Source organism: Onychostoma macrolepis, chromosome 02, assembly GCF_012432095.1.
Source record: "Onychostoma macrolepis isolate SWU-2019 chromosome 02, ASM1243209v1, whole genome shotgun sequence".
Classification (NCBI taxonomy): Eukaryota; Metazoa; Chordata; class Actinopteri; order Cypriniformes; family Cyprinidae; genus Onychostoma; species Onychostoma macrolepis.
Genome location: NC_081156.1, coordinates 10,180,438 through 10,199,171, shown reverse-complemented (window position 1 = coordinate 10,199,171; position 18,734 = coordinate 10,180,438). Strand labels below are relative to the sequence as shown.

The 18,734-nt window shown below is 40.9% G+C and overlaps 3 protein-coding genes across 7 annotated transcripts in view; 2 read left to right on the top strand and 1 right to left on the bottom strand.

Moving 5' to 3' along the window:
* Window positions 1–6,724, top strand: part of LOC131522208 (phosphatase and actin regulator 1) — a 43,115-nt gene extending 36,391 nt beyond the window's left edge. For all 4 annotated transcript variants that reach the window (XM_058747564.1, XM_058747553.1, XM_058747545.1 and 1 more), the window contains exons 7-13: window positions 33–220; window positions 350–506; window positions 1,344–1,399; window positions 2,072–2,133; window positions 2,523–2,663; window positions 3,724–3,800; window positions 5,114–6,724. In XM_058747564.1, the coding sequence (XP_058603547.1) occupies window positions 33–220; window positions 350–506; window positions 1,344–1,399; window positions 2,072–2,133; window positions 2,523–2,663; window positions 3,724–3,800; window positions 5,114–5,129 (697 nt within the window). In that variant the 3' untranslated portion in view covers window positions 5,130–6,724. The remainder of the gene's footprint in view (window positions 1–32; window positions 221–349; window positions 507–1,343; window positions 1,400–2,071; window positions 2,134–2,522; window positions 2,664–3,723; window positions 3,801–5,113) is intronic.
* A 2,767-nt stretch (window positions 6,725–9,491) lies between these two features.
* On the bottom strand, window positions 9,492–11,681 carry LOC131530870 (CREB-binding protein-like). The gene is made up of 4 exons (XM_058761357.1): window positions 11,050–11,681; window positions 10,835–10,966; window positions 10,551–10,714; window positions 9,492–10,338 (listed from the first exon to the last, which is right to left on the bottom strand). The coding sequence occupies exons 1-3, from the start codon at window positions 11,377–11,379 to the stop codon at window positions 10,553–10,555; spliced, it is 624 nt and encodes a 207-aa protein (XP_058617340.1). The 5' UTR covers window positions 11,380–11,681; the 3' UTR covers window positions 9,492–10,338; window positions 10,551–10,552.
* A 927-nt stretch (window positions 11,682–12,608) lies between these two features.
* LOC131526404 (C-C chemokine receptor type 2-like) lies at window positions 12,609–18,619 on the top strand. Of its 2 annotated transcripts, none has more exons than XM_058754705.1 (2): window positions 12,609–12,816; window positions 17,484–18,619. In XM_058754705.1, exons 1-2 carry the CDS (start codon window positions 12,789–12,791, stop codon window positions 18,470–18,472), a joined length of 1,017 nt encoding a protein of 338 aa, XP_058610688.1. In that variant the 5' UTR covers window positions 12,609–12,788; the 3' UTR covers window positions 18,473–18,619. The 2 variants fall into 2 exon arrangements, with proteins under 2 accessions (XP_058610688.1, XP_058610679.1); XM_058754696.1 differs by lacking the exon at window positions 12,609–12,816 and adding an exon at window positions 15,836–15,949.
* The last annotated feature ends 115 nt before the right edge of the window (window positions 18,620–18,734 follow it).

Below are 18,734 nucleotides of genomic sequence, written 5' to 3'. Positions count from 1 at the left end.
TGACCTGTGGCTGGTGTGTTGTGTTCCTGCAGCTCTGCGGTTCACGCGGGTCAGTACAGCGCTCCTCTCCCGGCCGTGGTGATCGACTGTGACGATGATAAAGAGAACATCTCCAACGAGTCTGACTACGAGGACCTGCCCAGCATGTATAAGGATGAAGAGCAGGAGGAGGACGAGGAGGAGGATGAAGATGACGATGACGATGATTCGCTCTTTACAAGTTAGTTTTGAAACCGTTTGTGTTTGCTGGTTAGTAATGATGGGTTATGGCACATTCACTGATTTGTTCTTTTGTAATGAGGCAGTCAAGACTCATAGTGTGTGTGTGTGTGTGTGTGTGTGTGTTCAGACACACTGGCGCTGAAGATCTTGAGGAAGGACTCTCTGGCGGTGAAGCTGAGTAACAGGCCGTCTCAGAGAGAACTGCAGGAGAAGAACATCTTACCTGTGCAGACGGATGAGGAGCGACTGCAGTCCAGACAGCTCATCGGCACCAAACTCACACGGTACACACACACACACACACACACACCTGAGTCAAATACTGCAGTAAAGCCATTCGAGGAAATATCCTGTGTATGTTGATGACATCAGTGACGGTCTTTCTTGCAGCGTGATTAAAACCACCTCAGATTGCATAATCACTGATTGTCATGTGTGTCACACAAACACTGCATTACTGCAGTTATCTGGAGAGCCAGACTTCTGCAGCTGTAAAGCGATGCTCAGTTTCTCATATTCTCCTGTTTTGCTTCCATATCACGTCTTGTTTCAGACTAGTGGAAAGAAAACATCAAAAATACACATTTAAGTGTTTATCTTATTGCACTTTATTTGCATCCATGTGCACCACATTTTACAGTTTTATTCCTCTTTATATTCTGAAGGTTTGTTCATATATCATTCACACCGATTTATACCACATTTCACTCCTAAAAACACGGTGAAAATGTGTTTGTTTGTTGACAGTATTTTCTGATTTATAGAGTGATGAAAAGAGCAATCTAAAATCCCCTCTGGATAAACCTTTAACTGTTATGACGACAAAATCAAACAGGTTTCAGTGTATTTCAGTGATTTCAATGGAAATATTTGCAGATTTGTGCATATTTAATTAGAGAATTGCCTCGTTTGCAAAATGGTAAAAGTTAAAAATGTTTCCCATTTTTACAGAATTGTTGAACACATAAATAAATATACAGTAAACAAGGCATCGGATCGCTTGCACAGCCGTGTCTCTCTGAAAGACAATAGAGCCGTGTAGGTCATGAAAGAAATAGTGTACATTTGTAAACTGTGTGTGTGTGTGTGTGTGTGTGTGTGTGTGTGTGTGTGTTGAACAGGAGACTGAGCCAGAGACCCACGGCTGAAGAGCTGGAGCAGAGGAACATCCTCAAACGTGAGTCCAGAACCCAGAGAGACACTTCTGTCGCTCTTCCACTGCATGTACGGCACGGTGCGCTCACTTTTGGGGGGTTTCCACTGGGTACGGTACCTGTACTTTTTTAGTACCACCTTGGCCGAGGTAACCGTACCGTTACCAAAACGTGAAGCGTAAACTCTACTGATCACTCATTGGCCGGAGAAAATCGTCACTGCCTGCGTCATTGAACTTGCGAGACACAACAAAGATTTAAATCAGCAGCCAGCGACGGATTGAACGAAACTGTTTTGAACGAGCGCACCTTTCTGTTAACAACCAAAAAATGTCTGTTTCGTGGTCTGTTGAGGAAGTACAGACTGTCTCTCGGTGATGGCGAGGAGCGGATCCAGCGAGAGCGTGAAGGAGCGACACGGAATGAAAGAGTTGTTCAGGAGTCGCGGCAGTAGAGGCGGCGTGACTATACCGACACGTGAATAATCCCGCCCGCTCTAAAGCGTGCTAAACACAGTGGAGACGCAAGCCGAGCCGAGTCGTACCACGCAGTGGAAAAGCGCCATTACACGCCACTGTTCACTCCCATGATGCAGTCTGTTCCTCATGAATGAAACCAGATCCTCACATGTATGTGTACCTCGTATGTGTGTGATGTGAACTCAGCACCTCTGACCTTTGACCTCTGACCCGCAGCTCGTAATGAACAGGAGCAGATGGAGGAGAAGAGAGAGATCAGACGCCGGCTCTCACGCAAGGTATGATGGGTGTGTGTGAGTTTGTGTGTGTGTGTCGATTGGTGCTGTGAGGTGTGTGTTGATACGTGCTGAGTGTGGGGGTGTGTGTGGGGGTGTGTGTTGATTGGTGCTGTGAGTGAGTGTGTGCGTGTGTGTGTGTGTGTGTTTGTTCGGGGGTCTATGTGTGTTGATTGGTGCTGTGAGGTGTGTGTGTGTGTGTGTGTGTGTGTGTGTTGATTGGTGCTGTGAGTGAGTGAGGTGTGTGTGTGTTTGTTGATACGTCCTGAGTGTGTGTGTGTGTGTGTGTGATTGGTGCTGTGAGTGAGTGAGGTGTGTGTGTGTTTGTTGATACGTCCTGAGTGTGTGTGTGTGTGTGTTGATACGTGCTGAGTGTGTGTGTTGTGTTTCAGTTGAGTCAGAGGCCCACGGTGGAGGATCTGCGTCGAGCCAGGATCCTCATCCACTTCTGTGATTACGTGGAGGTGGCAGACGCTCAGGACTACGACAGACGCACAGACAAACCCTGGACGAGACTCACGGCGGCCGACAAGGCGAGTGATGAGATGAGATGTGATCAGTACTGTGGGTTTTCATTAGTGATGCACCGACATTTCAACAGCTGGATAGTGCTGATGGACGGAGATCTTGTAGTCTGTGCTGTTTTCAGTTGATTTGTGAACAGTATTTGAAATCTCCGCTAAACAGTATTTGTAGCTTCTGCCATCCAATAATCACAATATGCTTTTTTTATTTGTAACTTTTGATGATAAACAAATTCTCATGAATCATGAAATCCATCAATCAGTCTTTCAACCGTCAGATCAATAATGTCACATTAACCTCAGGAAAGACATTCAGTGAACATGAACTCAATAATCAGCAATAAAAATAACTCTAGAGAGGAGCATTTTAATACATATGCAATATATTACTTGTTCATTATATTATACTTAACCTGTTGACATTATGTAGTGTATGCTTGAATAAATCTGTCATCAGTCATTTACATTTTTATATTTTAGCAATAAATTAGAATGGATAATTATATTAGAAGGAGATAAAAAAAAAAAACCTCATGTGCAATTGAAATGTTTGTGTTGATTATTAAATACATTTGATTTACTAATTGATTGTTAAATCAAATTTATTTTGCATTTCATTTTTTCAACTTTATGGTTTGGTTTAAAAAAAAAAAGTTTTATAATAGGAGGAAAATCATTCGTTTACAATGTTGTGTGCAAAATTGTTTAGTCACTAAAATGATTAATAATGTGGAGCTGACTGGATGTGTGAGTAGCGTCAGGTGAAGCCATGCGTCACGTTGAGTAACATGTGCACCTGTTCAGATGAAAACTCTGAGCTCCTGTTACGCAACGATCCTGCATTATATAAATGAAGGGACAGCCGAGACCAGAGGATTTAATCAGGGCTAAAGCATGCAGTGTTTGTGAGCCTCTTCACACAGCTGGAGTGACGTGTGTGTGTGTGTGTGTGTGTGTGTGTGTGTGTGTGTGTGTGTGTGTGTGTGTGTGTGTGTGTGTGTGTGTGTGTGTGTGTGTGTGTGTGTGTGTGTGTGTGTGTGTGTGTGTGTGTGTGTGTGTGTCGCTGCAGGCCGCCATCAGGAAAGAGCTGAATGATTTCAAGAGCAATGAGATGGAGGTGCACGAGTCCAGCCGCCATCTGACCAGGTGAAGCAGCTTCGTCTCACACCTGCTTATTGAACTGATGCATACAATCAGTAACTTCATACTAAAGGGATAGTTCACCCAAAAATGACAATTCTGTCATTACTTACTCACCCTCATGTTGTTCCACACCTGAATGAGTTTCTTTCTTCTGAACACAGGAAGATATTTTGAAGAAGGTGGGTAACTGACCCAGTTTTCATTTTTGGGTGAACTATCCCTTTAAGTGATATTTTGAATCTGTCTGTTTAATCTGTTCTGTTAATATAAGCAGCCAGCAGAGCCACTGTGTTTCATTCCTGAACTAATTTGCATTTTGAGTGAACTGGTTGAGCGAATGATTCAATGAGCCATTCAAGTCACTTGCTTCATTCCTGAATGATTCAATCCTTTTGAACAAATGAAATGATTCAGTGATTCACTCATTAAGACAGTTACTTGCTGCCACCCAGTGGTGCTTCTAGTTTCATATTCAAAACCATAAGATGATAAACAAGCTCCAGAGACGCAGAAAGTGCTGCTGTTCCTCAGTGTTTCCAGACACGGCTGAGATCGATCGCTGACGCTCAGTGCTGTGCAGTGACGGATCACTCTCATCTGGGTTATATAATCACACTGCAGAAATTAAGTATTTGTAGAGTATGGTACATTTTAAAATGCTTAGTCATATTAGTTACTTTTTATAGATTTTGTGATTAAATAACACTAACACTGACAGTCAATTATTTATAATCTATTGATTTGTCTTTTTTGTCTTATATTTTCCTTTCTAAGAAATTCTTCTGCTTATTTGTAATATATTTGTAATATTTATCTAACTTTGGAAAGTAATGTCATGTTTACAGTTAAGAATAAACAAAAACGATAGCGCAAAACCAGTCATAATGATGTTTGAATAAATAATATTTCCATTGATGTATGGTTTATGATCGGACAATATTTGGCTGAGATACAACTATTTGAAAATCTGGAATCTGAGGGTGCAAAAAAACCTAAATATTGAGAAAATCACTTTTAAAGTTGTTCAAATGAAGTTCTTAGCAATGCATATTACTAATCAATAATGAAGTTTTGATATATTTACGGTAGGAAATTTACAAAATATCTTCATGGAACATGATCTTTACTTAATATCCTTATGATTTTTGGCATAAAAGAAAAATTTATAATTTTGACCCATACAATGTATTGTTGGCTAAATATACCCCAGCGACTTAAGACTGGTTTTGTGGTCCAGGGTCACTTTTGTAATCAGTAGCAGACTGCAGTTGGTCAGTAATCTGTCGTGTGTGTGTGTGTGTGTGTGTGTGTGGCAGGTTTCACCGGCCGTAGCGGAGCAGCGGAGACGTCTGAGGTGCTTCTGCAGAACTGACCATCGTCCTCAGATCAGCGGTTCTCCGGCTGCGAGCGGCTCTTTGAAGCACTATTGCACTGCATTCGCACCAGCACCAGCACCAGCGCTTTCACGAGCGGCTCCCACGATCCGCGGTGCTGGTGTTTACAGGACTCGCCCTCAAACTGTGACTCGACCCTCATTCACATCTGTGTGAAGCGTCTCCTTCATCAGGGCCTGAGACTCGTCTCTTACTGCATTATTCTCGTTTCACGTCCGTTTTGTATATCGAAGGCTCTCTGTGTTCGTCCCACATGTGTGTGTGGGTTATGATTGTTTTAAGTTATTTTTAGACCATTTTTCTAGCGTAACTTCATCATTTGCATGCTTGTTTCGCGCTCTTGTGATGCCTGTCAGCAAATGTCCTGAAGGTCTTTGTTTTATTCATGTTTCTCTTTTTTTCTTTTGCCTGTTATTTTTGTTTTGTACGATTCATTTTTAAGTTAAATATATTTTAACATTCTCTTGCACTGTGTTTATTGGAATCACAAACAACTTGTTTTCAAGCACCCATCCTCCATCTTTCTGAACTCGCCTTTAATAAACGAGACGAGCGGTTTAATTATCACAGACAGGCTGCGCTGCGCTGGCAGGCGTGTGGTCCTCGTCATCGGCCGCTCGGGCTCTGTCTGTTCTCAGTGTTTTTCAGGATGTTTGACTCTTGTGCTCATTGACTGTAGCTCAGTGGTGCAGTGTGGCGCTCGCAACGCCAGGCTCACGGGTTCGAGTCCCATGGGAACCACGTGATTAATTGTAGACGTTTGAATGCTTGAGTAAGTCCTAATGGAAGGATGCTGGTTTGCTTTAACGTAAACGATTAAGTTGCACAGACGAGGGACGCCAAAGGATCAAAACTCAGACGAATGTCATAGAAACGACAAATCAACCTTTTCAAATCGAGTCTTATTTCAATACTGACACATCCAGTGGATGAAGCTACAATCATATTCTGCATGCACTTTAATGATATGCACAATGTTTTGTTTTTTTTCATCATTTGAAGTAGATTTCGGTTGATTTGTTGATCCCTCGTGTTAAACTAAAGTCCTGTAATGAGAGACTTTCTGTGAATTTTGATCATAAACTGAAACCAGTCGTGAAGGATGAAACTCCGCATTTCCCAACATCAGTATGAGTTTAATGAATCTCTCGTGATGCTCAGGTAGCAAGATGTTTTCCAGGACAATGTGACGATCAAACGACATCAGCGGAGGGAAGAGTCCAGCAGGAACATTTTCACCAGGACTGCTTCAAACCGTGACGTGGTTCTGGAGTCGAGACGGCCGATCTTCAGGCAGCTTGAACGCCACAACAATCAACCATCAGCGCCACTGAACTCAGCCCGTGTGGACAAACCGAACCTTTCAAGGAACTAAATCATCTTTTTAACAATAGTGTGATTTTGAGAACTTTTAGAAACTGCATGAGTTTATATGAGTGAGTGACGAACCGTCCTGAAGCATTGTGTGTCTCCGAGGGACGCCATGATTTCAGCAATAAAACTGACCTTATATACGTGTGTGTGTGTGTGTGTGTGTGAACTGAAACACCAAGAATGTTAAAGATCCGAATCCAAGCGTCATTTAGAAACATCGGAACACCAAAAGACTAATTAATGTATAAGCAAATCAGACATTCAGTTATCATTCAAACACAAGGCCTTCACAGTCCAAACACTACAAGCGTAGCAATTATAAACGTGTTATAAACTCAGCGATTAATTCCTCAAAATGTTCTCATGATGAAAATGTCACGCATTAAAAAAAAGAAAGAATTAAAACAGGAAGGATTTTCATCGTTTGGAAAACGGAGTAAGACAGCCACGTGATTTGTTTTTAATTAGTTTTTAATTTTTTAAAAATGTATATTGTATTTATAGGACATTTACACAGAAATTGAGCTTTTTTATTGTTGTTAAATGCTCACATTTCTAGTATTTATTTATATTCATATTTATAGTCCATATTTACATATTTTTTATTTTTACCACTTTTATTAAATATGTATCAATAGTCCATATCTTAAAACTTTTTTTGTTCAATGTCCACAATTCTCTATTATATTTAATTAAAAAAAAAAAAAAAAATTTCCCATAATTATATATGTGTATATGTTCATAATTACACACAAAAGTGTGTAATTTTTTTAGATTTATTTTTATTTACATTTATTTATTTAATTTTGTTAAATGCCTTGATTTTTCCTTCCTCTTTATGTTTCTTCAGATTGTTTCGAGGAAGACCTTGCACCCATTTCTTGCACAGTTTTTTCCATGCACCTTTCTTCACATCTGCACCGAATTATTTGCACATTACTTCAGTTTTTGCAGAGCTGGTGAGGAATCAGATGCGGTCGATCTCACACTCGGAGACGAACGTGACGGTTCTGATCTCCGTGTCGAGCTCCGCTTGCGCAGGTATCTCTATCTGACAGCAGGTGAAGTATCTGACCTCCACGGCTCTCCGCGAGGGACCGGCCTCGTCTTCAGCTTTGGCTTGTTTTAGGCAGCTCTTGTTAGGCGTGGGACGGCCCAGGACCTTCTCCTTCAGCCAGATCCCACACCTCCTCAGGGGAGAATGCCCAGGCTTGATAAGAGCCGTGTCCCTCAGCTGATCTGCTTCTCTAAAGGTCTGTTGGAGTATCTCCTGGAGGTTTCTTTCCACAGTAGGCGTGTAGTGCCTCTGGATCATGGGTGTATCGGGCCACGCCACCCTCCCGGGCTCCGGACCCCCGACGGGATCCACCAGGAACGTCCCCGTCTCAGCCAGATTCTCCCATTTAGTCTCGGTGAGCTTCAGGAAGGCCTTGAGGATGCGATTGGGAGCACAGGTGTGCACGTCTCTCAGACGGGACAGCACTGCCCTCTCCGGGGCTCCAGGTGCTGTCCACCTGCTCCTCACCTCATCTCTCCAGGGCGAAGCAAGCGGCCTCGACTGGCTCCGAAGGCTGCAGTAAGGCTCTTCTTTATAGTCGAAGTTGGTTTTAGTGACCTTCATGCAGCTCTTGGGCCGTCCAGGGATGGGTTTGGGTTCTATGGGCAATCTGTAGGACAGGTCTGCCCAGGTCACCTGCTTCGGTCCAGGTTTTTCTCTCTGAGGGTTTAGTGCCAGGTTAACAAGTTCCTCTCTCCAGGAGAGAATGGACTCGGAGGTGCTTTGAGTGCTGCGCTCCGCCATCATTCTCTCTGTACTCATTAATCAGAACCGGAATGAGTGGCTGTATATGAGGAAATCAGAATCAGGATTATTAATGACTCGCCGCGATGGCCTTTTAAAGGCTGCGCGAGTGACGTCATCGCGCCTGTGACGTCACAGCGGCAGCCTTCTAAATCAGAACGCGCGTGCAGCAGAATGAAAGTGTGAAGCTCGTGCTTCAGATCGAAAAGGAAAAACTAAGGGCTAGACATGAATTATTAATAGTTGTTTTAAATTAGCAATTACATTTTCCACACGATATTTCAAATGTACAACATAAAATGCCTGTTTTTTTTGTTGTCTTCATAAAATCGCACTATTTTTTTTTTGCACACAGTATATAGGCTAAATGAGTTTTATAATATAATATTTTTTGAAAGCAGTGAATCATCATGCATACATCTGTCTGGCATCAAATAGTTTAAAAACTTGTTTCAGCTCTAATATGCTTTCTTGAGACAGACATCTCGGAGGAAGACTAATGCAAACCATCCGGTATTTATTTGTGCATTCTTCCTCTGCGTGGATTCTGTGCGCATTCCCGTCTGATTTCACTCCGACTAGGCATCATCATTATTATCACACAGTGTTTACATGAAAACCTGCATCACTTCACGCACTTACAGCTTTATCCATGTTAAAGTGTCTGTTATACGATCTGTTAAAGTAGCGGATTCTGTTCGGATTTTCTTTACTTCTCGTGCACGCGCACTGAGAGATGCATAATGTTAATATTATCAAGCATTCATGTGCAGATCTTGCATAGGGTTTCGTAAGCTATGGAGTGGATAAAATATATATATTTTTAAATCATTTTCCAAAAAAAAAAAAAAAGTAACCAGTTTGGAGCTTTTTATTTCACGTGAAAAGAGGGGTCTATTCTAACAGATTTCTTTCTTTCTTAGGCAACTAAAGGCTCATTATAATGATTTAAATAGCTTATAAACGTGCCATTAGTCGACTAATGCTTCAAATGAACGACTACTAGTCGACCAGAAAAATCCTTAGTTGAGGGCAGCCCTATAAAATACATTAATCAATAATCAATCAATCAGTTATCATTTTGACTTAACCCTTTTCTTTATTTAAAGACTGAAATGTGAGGTTTACCTTTTTATGAAACTTTTCAAAGCTTTATTTGAACATTTACATTAGATATTTCAGAATCAGAAAAGCTTTATTACTATGTTTACACACATGCATATGAATAACACAGCAGGGATGGAATATAACACTAACATGAAGAAAAATAAAGAAATGTACTATATACAGAAATAAAAGTATAGGAGAAAAATGTAATTGGTTTAGATAAATGTACAGATGTGTTATAAGTGTGCAGATATGTTATTTACAAAGTGTGCAAATTTTGGATTCTGTGTATAAATGTGTCAGTTGTGATGGACGATGTATAATTATGAAAGTTGAATTGCTCAGGCTGAATATAGAAACGGTTCCTGTGCTGGTCGTTCTGGTGCTCAGTGATTGCGGTGCTAAATTCCATACACCTTCCTTATTTTATTTATTCTCAGGTTAGGTAAAGAAAGTCGAGTCTGTCCTAGAAGCATAAAAACAAAACGGGTCTCAGAAGACTTCTCCGTGGTCTGTTCTGCTCAAGTCTATAAATCAGACTCTTCAGGCAGGCCAGCTTTTAGTTATAATTAAATATAGTTTTATTGTATATGGGTTAAATACATTACAAATAAAATACTGATATAAAAAACTGAAATAAAAACAAAGGTTTGCAAGCTCGGTTGTCTTGAACCAGCATCTGATTCTCTTCGTCGTACTTCAGTCCAATCTGTAGCGCCGACCAGAAAGCAAGAGTTCAAAGAGAGAGTGAGGTGGACGTGACTCTCCGAGCCCTTTTCCTCACTCTGGAGGGGTAAAGATCTTGGAGGCTGGGCACCGGTAATCCTCGCAGCAGTCCTGACCGTCCGCTGTAGTCTTCTGATGTCTGATTGACATAACAGACAGTTATGGATGAACACAGGACAGACTCAATGATAGCAGACTTGAACATGCTATTAGTTAAACATTGGTAATGTTATTGTTTTAGTGATTATGCAAACAAAAACATTTTATTTGTGGTTTGTCAATCAATACCGTGATAATACTGATAACCGTGATCATTTTGGTCCGTATGATCGTGATCAGAAGTTTTCATACCGTTACATCCCTAGTGTACACACATCGGTCTCCACCAGCATCAGCAGGGAACTGAACTCCCAGCGTCCGTCCATCAGATCACAGGTCAGCAGAGGGTCAGGATCCATTATTGGAGGCAGGGTGTTGATATCTGGACCAGCATGCAGGGGGATCACGAAGAACAACTGGATTTTAGGAAGCAAGAGCTGTTCTGGTCAACACTTGGCACATTCGGAGCAAACTAAACGGTATTCACGTTAAAAAAATAAATAAAACAAAAACACAACACACGAGTCAGGTCCAACCTTTTTGTGCTTCTCCATTGTTGCATATAGCCTCTGGAACAGATCATTAGCTACATTCGGCATCCCAGGCTTCTTCTTGTTTGCACGGCTCGCGCTACTCTTTTTGGCGTTCTTGCGGTCAGCTTGGATTCCCTGTGGAACATGACAATGACATTTAAAAAATGGCTACAGACAACACTAAATACTCATTCACACCATGCGTCTCTCTGACTAACCTCTGTTGTCTCAGAGGTGGCTGTATTCTTCTTCCACTGCTCCACCTCTTTTTCCAGCTCCTTGATGCTTTCCTCCAAAACATTGGGCCAAAAATCACCCTCGAAATAGGGCAGCTCGCAGGGAAAGCGATGCAATGTGACATTACCTGAACTTTTACAACCGGGAAACAAACAGCTGCGCGAGCTCACAGCTGGACAGGAATTTAAATGAAGCATCACGTGATTTCGACGCGTCATCGATGTACTTGCGTCACAAACTGAAAAAATCAAAGATAAATGATCAGCATCATTACTCCAGTCTTCAGTGTCACATGATCCTTCAGAAATCATTCTAATATGCTGAATTGCTGCTCAAGAAATATTTATTATTATTAATGGATTCTTTGATGAATAGAAAGATCCAAAGATCAGCATTTATCTGAAATAAAAAAGCTTTAGTAACATTAATACACCATTCAAAAGATTGGAGTCAGTATAATTTTTGTTTTGTTTTTTGGGAAAGAAATTATGGAAATTAATACTTTTATTTAGCAAGGATGCTTTAAATTGATCAAAAATGAGGATAAAGACAAAATATTTATATTTCAGATCAATGCTGTTCTTCTGAACTTTCTATTCATCAAAGAAACCTGAAAAAAACATTATACTCAGCTGTTTTCAACATAATAATAAATGTATTTTGAGCAGCAAATCAGAATATTAGAATGATTTCTGAAGAATCATGTGACACTGAAGACTGTAGTAATGATGCTGAAAATACCGCTTTGATCACAGGAATAAATTACATTTTAAAATATATTAAAATAGAAAACAGTTATTTTAAATAGTAAAAATATTTCACAATATTACTGTATTCAGACTTGGTTAGCAGAAGAGACTTCTTTCAAAAAAAATAATGAAAAATCTTACTGTTCAAAAACTTTTGAATGGAAGTGTATATCACATTATATATATATATATATAGTGGTGGGCCACCAGGACCAAAAAATGCCAGGGCCGATTTTTTGTCCCAGTCCAGCCCTGCTGGAGACACTAGTCATGTTATGACTTTAGTGCGCAGTTGGACAGAGTTTTGGTTGGTTTGGGATCAGTTTGGCATTTTTTAACATTACATTTTATTGGCTAATTGGATAACAAACAAAACCCAAGTGTGCTTGTGCTCCATCATGACGTCACTGTCGGCTGATGCTGAGCCAGTCACCCAGTAGCCCCTCACTGCAGAACAAAGATCCAGGGGTGGGGCTGGATCCACATCCAGGGGGTGGAGATGGTAGGTTTAGGTATATGTAAGGTGGGAGGAGTTGGATCTAGAACCACGCCCCCTGGATGGGGTTTTAGGGATGAGCGGAGCCGTGGGGAGGAGTAGCTGTATGTTAAGTGGCTTGTTTCTGCTGTTACCAATGAAAACAATGCAAGTGTTTTTCTGAAGGTTTGATCTTTCAGTCTGTTAGATTATTTTGTGCTTTCAGACACTCTCAAGCCTTTCAGTTCAGTTTTTCTGTCTGGGGAACTGATTCATGTTTATTATTTAATTAATTAATAATTATTTTCACTACTTAGTTTTAAGGAGGTAAAAACAGTCCTTATCAGCCTCTGCTGGCACGCGCTGGAATTCTGTCAAAGTGAAACATTGGGAAAGTGGGCGTGTTTTGGGGAGTTTTGGGGCTTTCCTGTTTTGTAAAGCCATTTTATAGATTTGATCACATATTTCCCAGATTCATCTGCCATTATCAAGAGCCATGACCGAGGAGCCGGGGACTGGAGCTGGTAAGAGTCTGCTCAATGCAGCGATGCAGCTTTTCTGAACCATTCAAGTGATTTTACTATCATTACATATTCAGCAGCAAACGCGAGATGTTGTCATGGCAGCCAGATACATCGACGCAAAGTATTTTCTGCGCCTCGTTTATTTTGCCGCTAAACTAACACGATCTCAAGTAGCTTTCATTAAACAAATGAACGCGTGAAAAGCGCTCGTGAAGCTCGACAGGCAACAGAATATCATTATCTGCCAAAATACACAACTTTATTACACGGGTGAGGTTGCAGGAGGCATTAGTGGGTTTGATTTATTCATTTATTTTCAGAATAACAATTCAAAACGTGCTTAAATAACTAAACTACACACAAATTTACTTTAGAGTTGAAAATATTGTTTATTTAAAAAGAGAAGCTGATATATCGAGTAAAATCTCAGTTTCACTTTAATTAGTACATTCTAATTTTTAATTGTGATTTTTGCTACAATGTTCACTAAATTCTAAGGAATCATTTATTAAAAAGTGAATAATTAAAAAAATACCCAAAATTATTATGATAGGAATTTAAACGTGAAACAAGTATTACATTATCGTTATCATGCCGTTATCCCTGCGGCCCAGTCTCCGAAGGGAGGGGATCATGCTCTGCTTCAGTATGTCACAGTACATGTTGGCATTCATGGTTCCCTCAATGAACTGTAGCTCCCCAGTGCCGACAGCACTCATGCAGCCCCAGACCATGACACTCCCACCACCATGCTTGACTGTAGGCAAGACACACTTGTCTTTGTACTCCTCACCTGGTTGCCGCCACACACGCTTGACACCATCTGAACCAAATAAGTTTATCTTGGTCTCATCAGACCACAGGACATGGTTCCAGTAATCCATGTCTTTAGTCTGCTTGTCTTCAGCAAACTGTTTGCGGGCTTTCTTGTGCATCATCTTTAGAAGAGGCTTCCTTCTTGGACAGCCATGCAGACCAATTTAATGCAGTGTGCGGCGTATGGTCTGAGCACTGACAGGCTGACCCCCCCACCCCTTCAACCTCTGCAGCAATGCTGGCAGCACTCATATGTTCCTACGCCATCTTTATGTAGAGCAACAATTTTTTTTTTTTTTTTCAGATCCTCAGAGAGTTCTTTGCCATGAGATGCCATGTTGAACTTCCAGTGACCAGTATGAGAGAGTGAGAGCGATAACACTAAGTTTAACACACCTGCTCCCCATTCACACCTGAGACCTTGTAACACTAACGAGTCACATGACACCCGGGGAGAGAAAATGGCTAATTGGGCCCAATTTGGACATTTTCACTTAGGGGTGTACTCACTTTTGTGGCCAGCGGTTTAGACATTAATGGCTGTGTGTTGAGTTATTTTGAGGGGACAGCAAATTCACACTGTTATACAAGCTGTACACTCACTACTTTACATTGTAGAAAAGTGTCATTTCTTCAGTGTTGTCACATGAAAAGATATAATAAAATATTTACAAAAATGTGAGAGGTGTACTCACTTTTGTGAGATACTGTATGTAGTACTTAATTGTGGAGTTATACCGTTAAACAGTTTTTCAGCATTTTCGTGATCAGGATTTTTTGGGCGGGGCTAAATCATGACTCGAGCCACAGAGCACGGCCCCTCCCCCAACACTATAAGAGGTGTGTTCGACTTGAAGCAGCACTGACTGCACAGACCGATTGATAGAAAGCAGACGCTCCTTATGCTTTCGAATCGCTCTCTCAGTAGTTTGATGTCAAACACGGGTTGTTCTGCGCAGCGCTGCTTCATGTCGAACACATATAATAACTAGAGTGCATGAGCATCAGTGGTCCGTCGCTCAATCGCGAGTTACTGTAATTACCTTTAGTTACTACAGCCTACAATTTTCTAGCTAGCTATGCTTTCGTCACGTTAATACCTGGTTGCGATAATTTACAAAACAACTGAGCTCGGTGTCCTTATTTAAAGTAAGCTGCTGCTAGAGGAAGACTGAGAGAGGCTGCGGCTTTCCCGTGAGTGGGCGTGGTTTCTGCGCCACCAGTGGACACACCCTCAGCTTTTGAGAGCAGAGAATACAGCTTATTTTTTCAAGATTTTGATACCTTATTTTATTTACTTGGCTTTTTTTTGTTTGTTTTTTTAGCATTCAAATTTGGCTGGGTGGTTAATAACACATTTTTCTGTGGTGTGACAAACTCAGAACACACATTTAATATAGACTTTACACTGACTTTAAGTTTCAGGTTTAGCCAGATCAATCTGAAACATGTTTTACAGTGTTATCTTCTGCATCTTGCAGCATTTGTCCCATGAAAACCAAAAAACTATTATATGGCATTTTCCACTCTCACACTGAGACTCAGTATCAAATCTGTTCTGTACCTTTAAGACTTTTTAAGGTAGTGTTGAGGGTGACACATTACAAGTAACTTAATCAGAGCACTTTAATCAAAGTCAAAGTTTTTTTTTTTAGTATTAAACTACTATTAAATTTACAAGAAAATATCTGAGTTACTTTTTCAAATAAGTAATACCAGTTCCTTGCATGTATTGACTGATAGCTCTCCTTCATGTTGAGAGAAATCAGGAGTAAGAAACAGAGACACTTCCTTTACGGTTGGCAAAAATACAACTTCTGTTTATTTATTGTTGTTGTTAAAAAAAACAAACAAAAAAAAACAAAAAAAACAAGCAAGTGTAACTAAGTAATGCAGTTACTTTTTTTGTGGAGTAAGGCAATATTGCAATGCATTACTTTTAAAAGTAACTTTCCTCAACACTGTCTGTAAATAAATGACTTGAGTCTTTAGTTAGTTTATGATTTAGGGTAGAAACCTCATTTTACTGTATTTGCCATGTTGCCTGTTGCACTGTTGTTTTCCTGCCTGGGAAATGTATTCATTTTTATCATTTGATTTATTTATTTATTTTGTCAGTCCTATTGGCGGCACTGGAATTCTGTCACAATTAAACTTTTGGCGGGTTTTTTTGGGAAACAGGTTTCTTTTCCTGGAGTGGGCATGTTTCAGCTAGTTTTGGGGCTTTCCTGTTTTATAAAGCTTTTTGATAGACATATTTCCCAGATTCATCTGCCATTATCAAGAGCCATGACCGAGGAGCCGGGGACTGGAGCTGGTAAGAGTCTGCTCAATGCAGCGATGCAGCTTTTCTGAACCATTCAAGTGATTTTACTATCATTACATATTCAGCAGCAAACGCGAGATGTTGTCATGGCAGCCAGATACATCGTACGCAAAGTATTTTCTGCGCCTCGTTTATTTTTGCCGCGCTAAACTAACACGATCTCGAAGTAGCTTTCATTAAACAAATGAACGCGTGAAAAGCGCTCGTGAAGCTCGACAGGCAACAGAATATCATTATCTGCCAAAATACACAACTTTATTACACGGGTGAGGTTGCAGGAGGCATTAGTGGGTTTGATTTATTCATTTATTTTCAGAATAACAATTCAAAACGTGCTTAAATAACTAAACTACACACAAATTTACTTTAGAGTTGAAAATATTGCTTATTTAAAAAGATAAGCTGATATATCGAGTAAAATCTCAGTTTCATTTTCATTAGTACATTCTAATTTTTAATTGTGATTTTTGCTACAATGTTCACTAAATTCGAAGGAATCGTTTATTAAAAAGTGAAGAATTAAAAAAAATACCCAAAATTATTATGATAGGAATTTAAAAGTGAAACAAGTATTACATAAGTGAGCATTTAAACATCTTCCCGAGTTCACACTTAATGCTGATGCCTGATGTGACCAGCAGAGGTCAGGAAAACAAACTAAAATTCAGTTCCTACTTGTGTCGTTTTATTTAGTTTACTTTCAGACCTAAAGAAATGTTGAACTAATGCTAAGATTTCTGAGAAACTTTCAGACTAAGACAAACCCGCACACACACACACACACACACATGTTCGTTTTTGTGAAAAGTGGGGACATCCCATAGGCGTAATGGTTTTTATACTGTACTTACTGTATGTGCTATTGTCCTACACCAACCCTACACCTAAACCTACCCCTTAGCAGTTCAGAGGGGGTGCTAAAAAACTAATTAAACTGACCCCCGGTTTCACAGACCTAGTCCTAGACTAAAATGTAAATCTGAGCTGTTTCAACTGAAAGAAACTTGCACTGACTGATCTTAAAACATGTCAGCGCCTTTGTTTTGTCTCAAGATGCACACCAGTAAAAATGACTTAAATGTCCCAATTGAACTAAGGACTAATCCTGGTTTAGGCTAAGCCCTGTCTGTGAAACCGGGCCTGAGAGAAAGTAATGAACGCCTAAACTTTAGCTATCAGTTTTTATATACAGCAGCTTCAGAAAAGGCATATTTTACTTTTTTCTGTGGTATTAAACTTCTCATATGCCACTGTTATTAGCAGTGTTGGGAGTAACGCGTTACAAAAGTAATGCATAACAGTAACGGATTACTTTTTGCTTTAACGCAATAGTGTAAGGCATTACTAATCAATTTTCAGTAATATTTTACTCGGTACATGTTCAGTAACGCTTGCATTACACACACTTACTGGGCCGACAGTGGAAACGCAGCATGATTTCGGCCTCAGCGCCGCCATTGAATATATTATACATAGGCCTATATCATATGATCTAACAGTGTGTTGTCTGTGTGTCCTCTGTAAGCTCCGACAGCAGACTACAGCGATTACTATGACATCTATGAGAGTGAGATTGGAGCACTATGCGGTGATGTGAACACACAGGCCTTCAGCAAGGTGCTCGTTCCCATCCTGTACAGCACAGTTCTGATCGTTGGTTTGCTGGGAAACGCTGTGGTCCTGTGTGTCCTGATCAGATCCCGTCACAGATGCAGTCTGACAGACGTGTGTTTGCTCAATCTGGCCGTCTCTGACCTGCTCTTTCTCGCCTCGCTCCCTGTTTGGACTCACAGTGCCGTGGACGAGTGGGTTCTGGGGACATTCGTGTGTCACACCGTAACCGGTCTCTTCACGACGGGTCTCTACAGCAGCGTCTTCTTCATGGTCCTCGTGACACTGGATCGCTACGTCATCGTCGTCTACAAACACAGCATCTGTTCCAGAAAACGGCCTGCAAAAGTAGCTCTGGTCTTATTTGTATGGATGCTCAGCCTGTTTGCGTCCCTCCCTAATATTGTTTTTGCCGAAGTGAAAGAGGAGACCAGCCTTAAAGCATCCTGCAGACCTGATTTTCCTGAAGGTGCAGCCTGGATGTCGTTTACGTATCTAAACGTCCTGAGCTTGATTCTGCCTCTGATCATCATGAGCTTCTGCTTTTGCCGGATCCTCCGTAAATCAGAAGGAAAGCAGAGCGTGGTCAGACTCCTCCTGGCTGTGCTGGCCGTTTATTTCTTCTTCTGGACTCCATACAACATCGTCACGTTCCTCGAGTTCCTGCAGACGAAGGGACACCTGCTTTCTTGCGAGTGGCATACTGGTCTGACTCTTGCCAAGCAGTGTGTGGAAGCGATCGCATTAAGCCACTGCTGCCTGAATCCCATCATCTACGCCTGTGCTGGACAGAAGTTCAGAAGAGTCCTGAAGGAGCAGCTTCCATCGTGCTTCAGCCGACACACAACCTGCTCTCCACCTGAGAGCGGCTCTTCTGAATACTCCTCCACACTGATCGCTTAGAGACGACACCTTCCTCCAGAGACACGATTAGATTCTGACCGGCCCTGCGTTCCCTGTTTAAAACATATACTGACTTCAGTTGTCTTCCATGTTGTGGGTGACGCATTACAATTAACACAAGTGAATTATAATGTCAACTTGCTTTTACTCATCTCACTTGCACAGATTCAGTTTTCCTCAAAATGAAGAAAAACAGTGAAATGCAAACTCAGAATATCATGCAAAAGTTGTAATAATTAAATGATAAATAACACATGTATTT

Excerpts from the sequence above, each read along its gene's own strand:
- LOC131530870 (XM_058761357.1), bottom strand. The coding sequence starts at position 11,379 with ATGATTTCTGAAGGATCATGTGACACTGAAGACTGGAGTAATGATGCT. Across the intron at positions 10,967-11,049 it reads CCACCTCTGAGACAACAGAG|GGAATCCAAGCTGACCGCAA; the intron begins GTTAGTCAGAGA and ends CATGTTCCACAG. Across the intron at positions 10,715-10,834 it reads CAATGGAGAAGCACAAAAAG|TTGTTCTTCGTGATCCCCCT; the intron begins GTTGGACCTGAC and ends CCTAAAATCCAG.
- LOC131526404 (XM_058754705.1), top strand. The coding sequence starts at position 12,789 with ATGACCGAGGAGCCGGGGACTGGAGCTG. Across the intron at positions 12,817-17,483 it reads GGAGCCGGGGACTGGAGCTG|CTCCGACAGCAGACTACAGC; the intron begins GTAAGAGTCTGC and ends GTCCTCTGTAAG.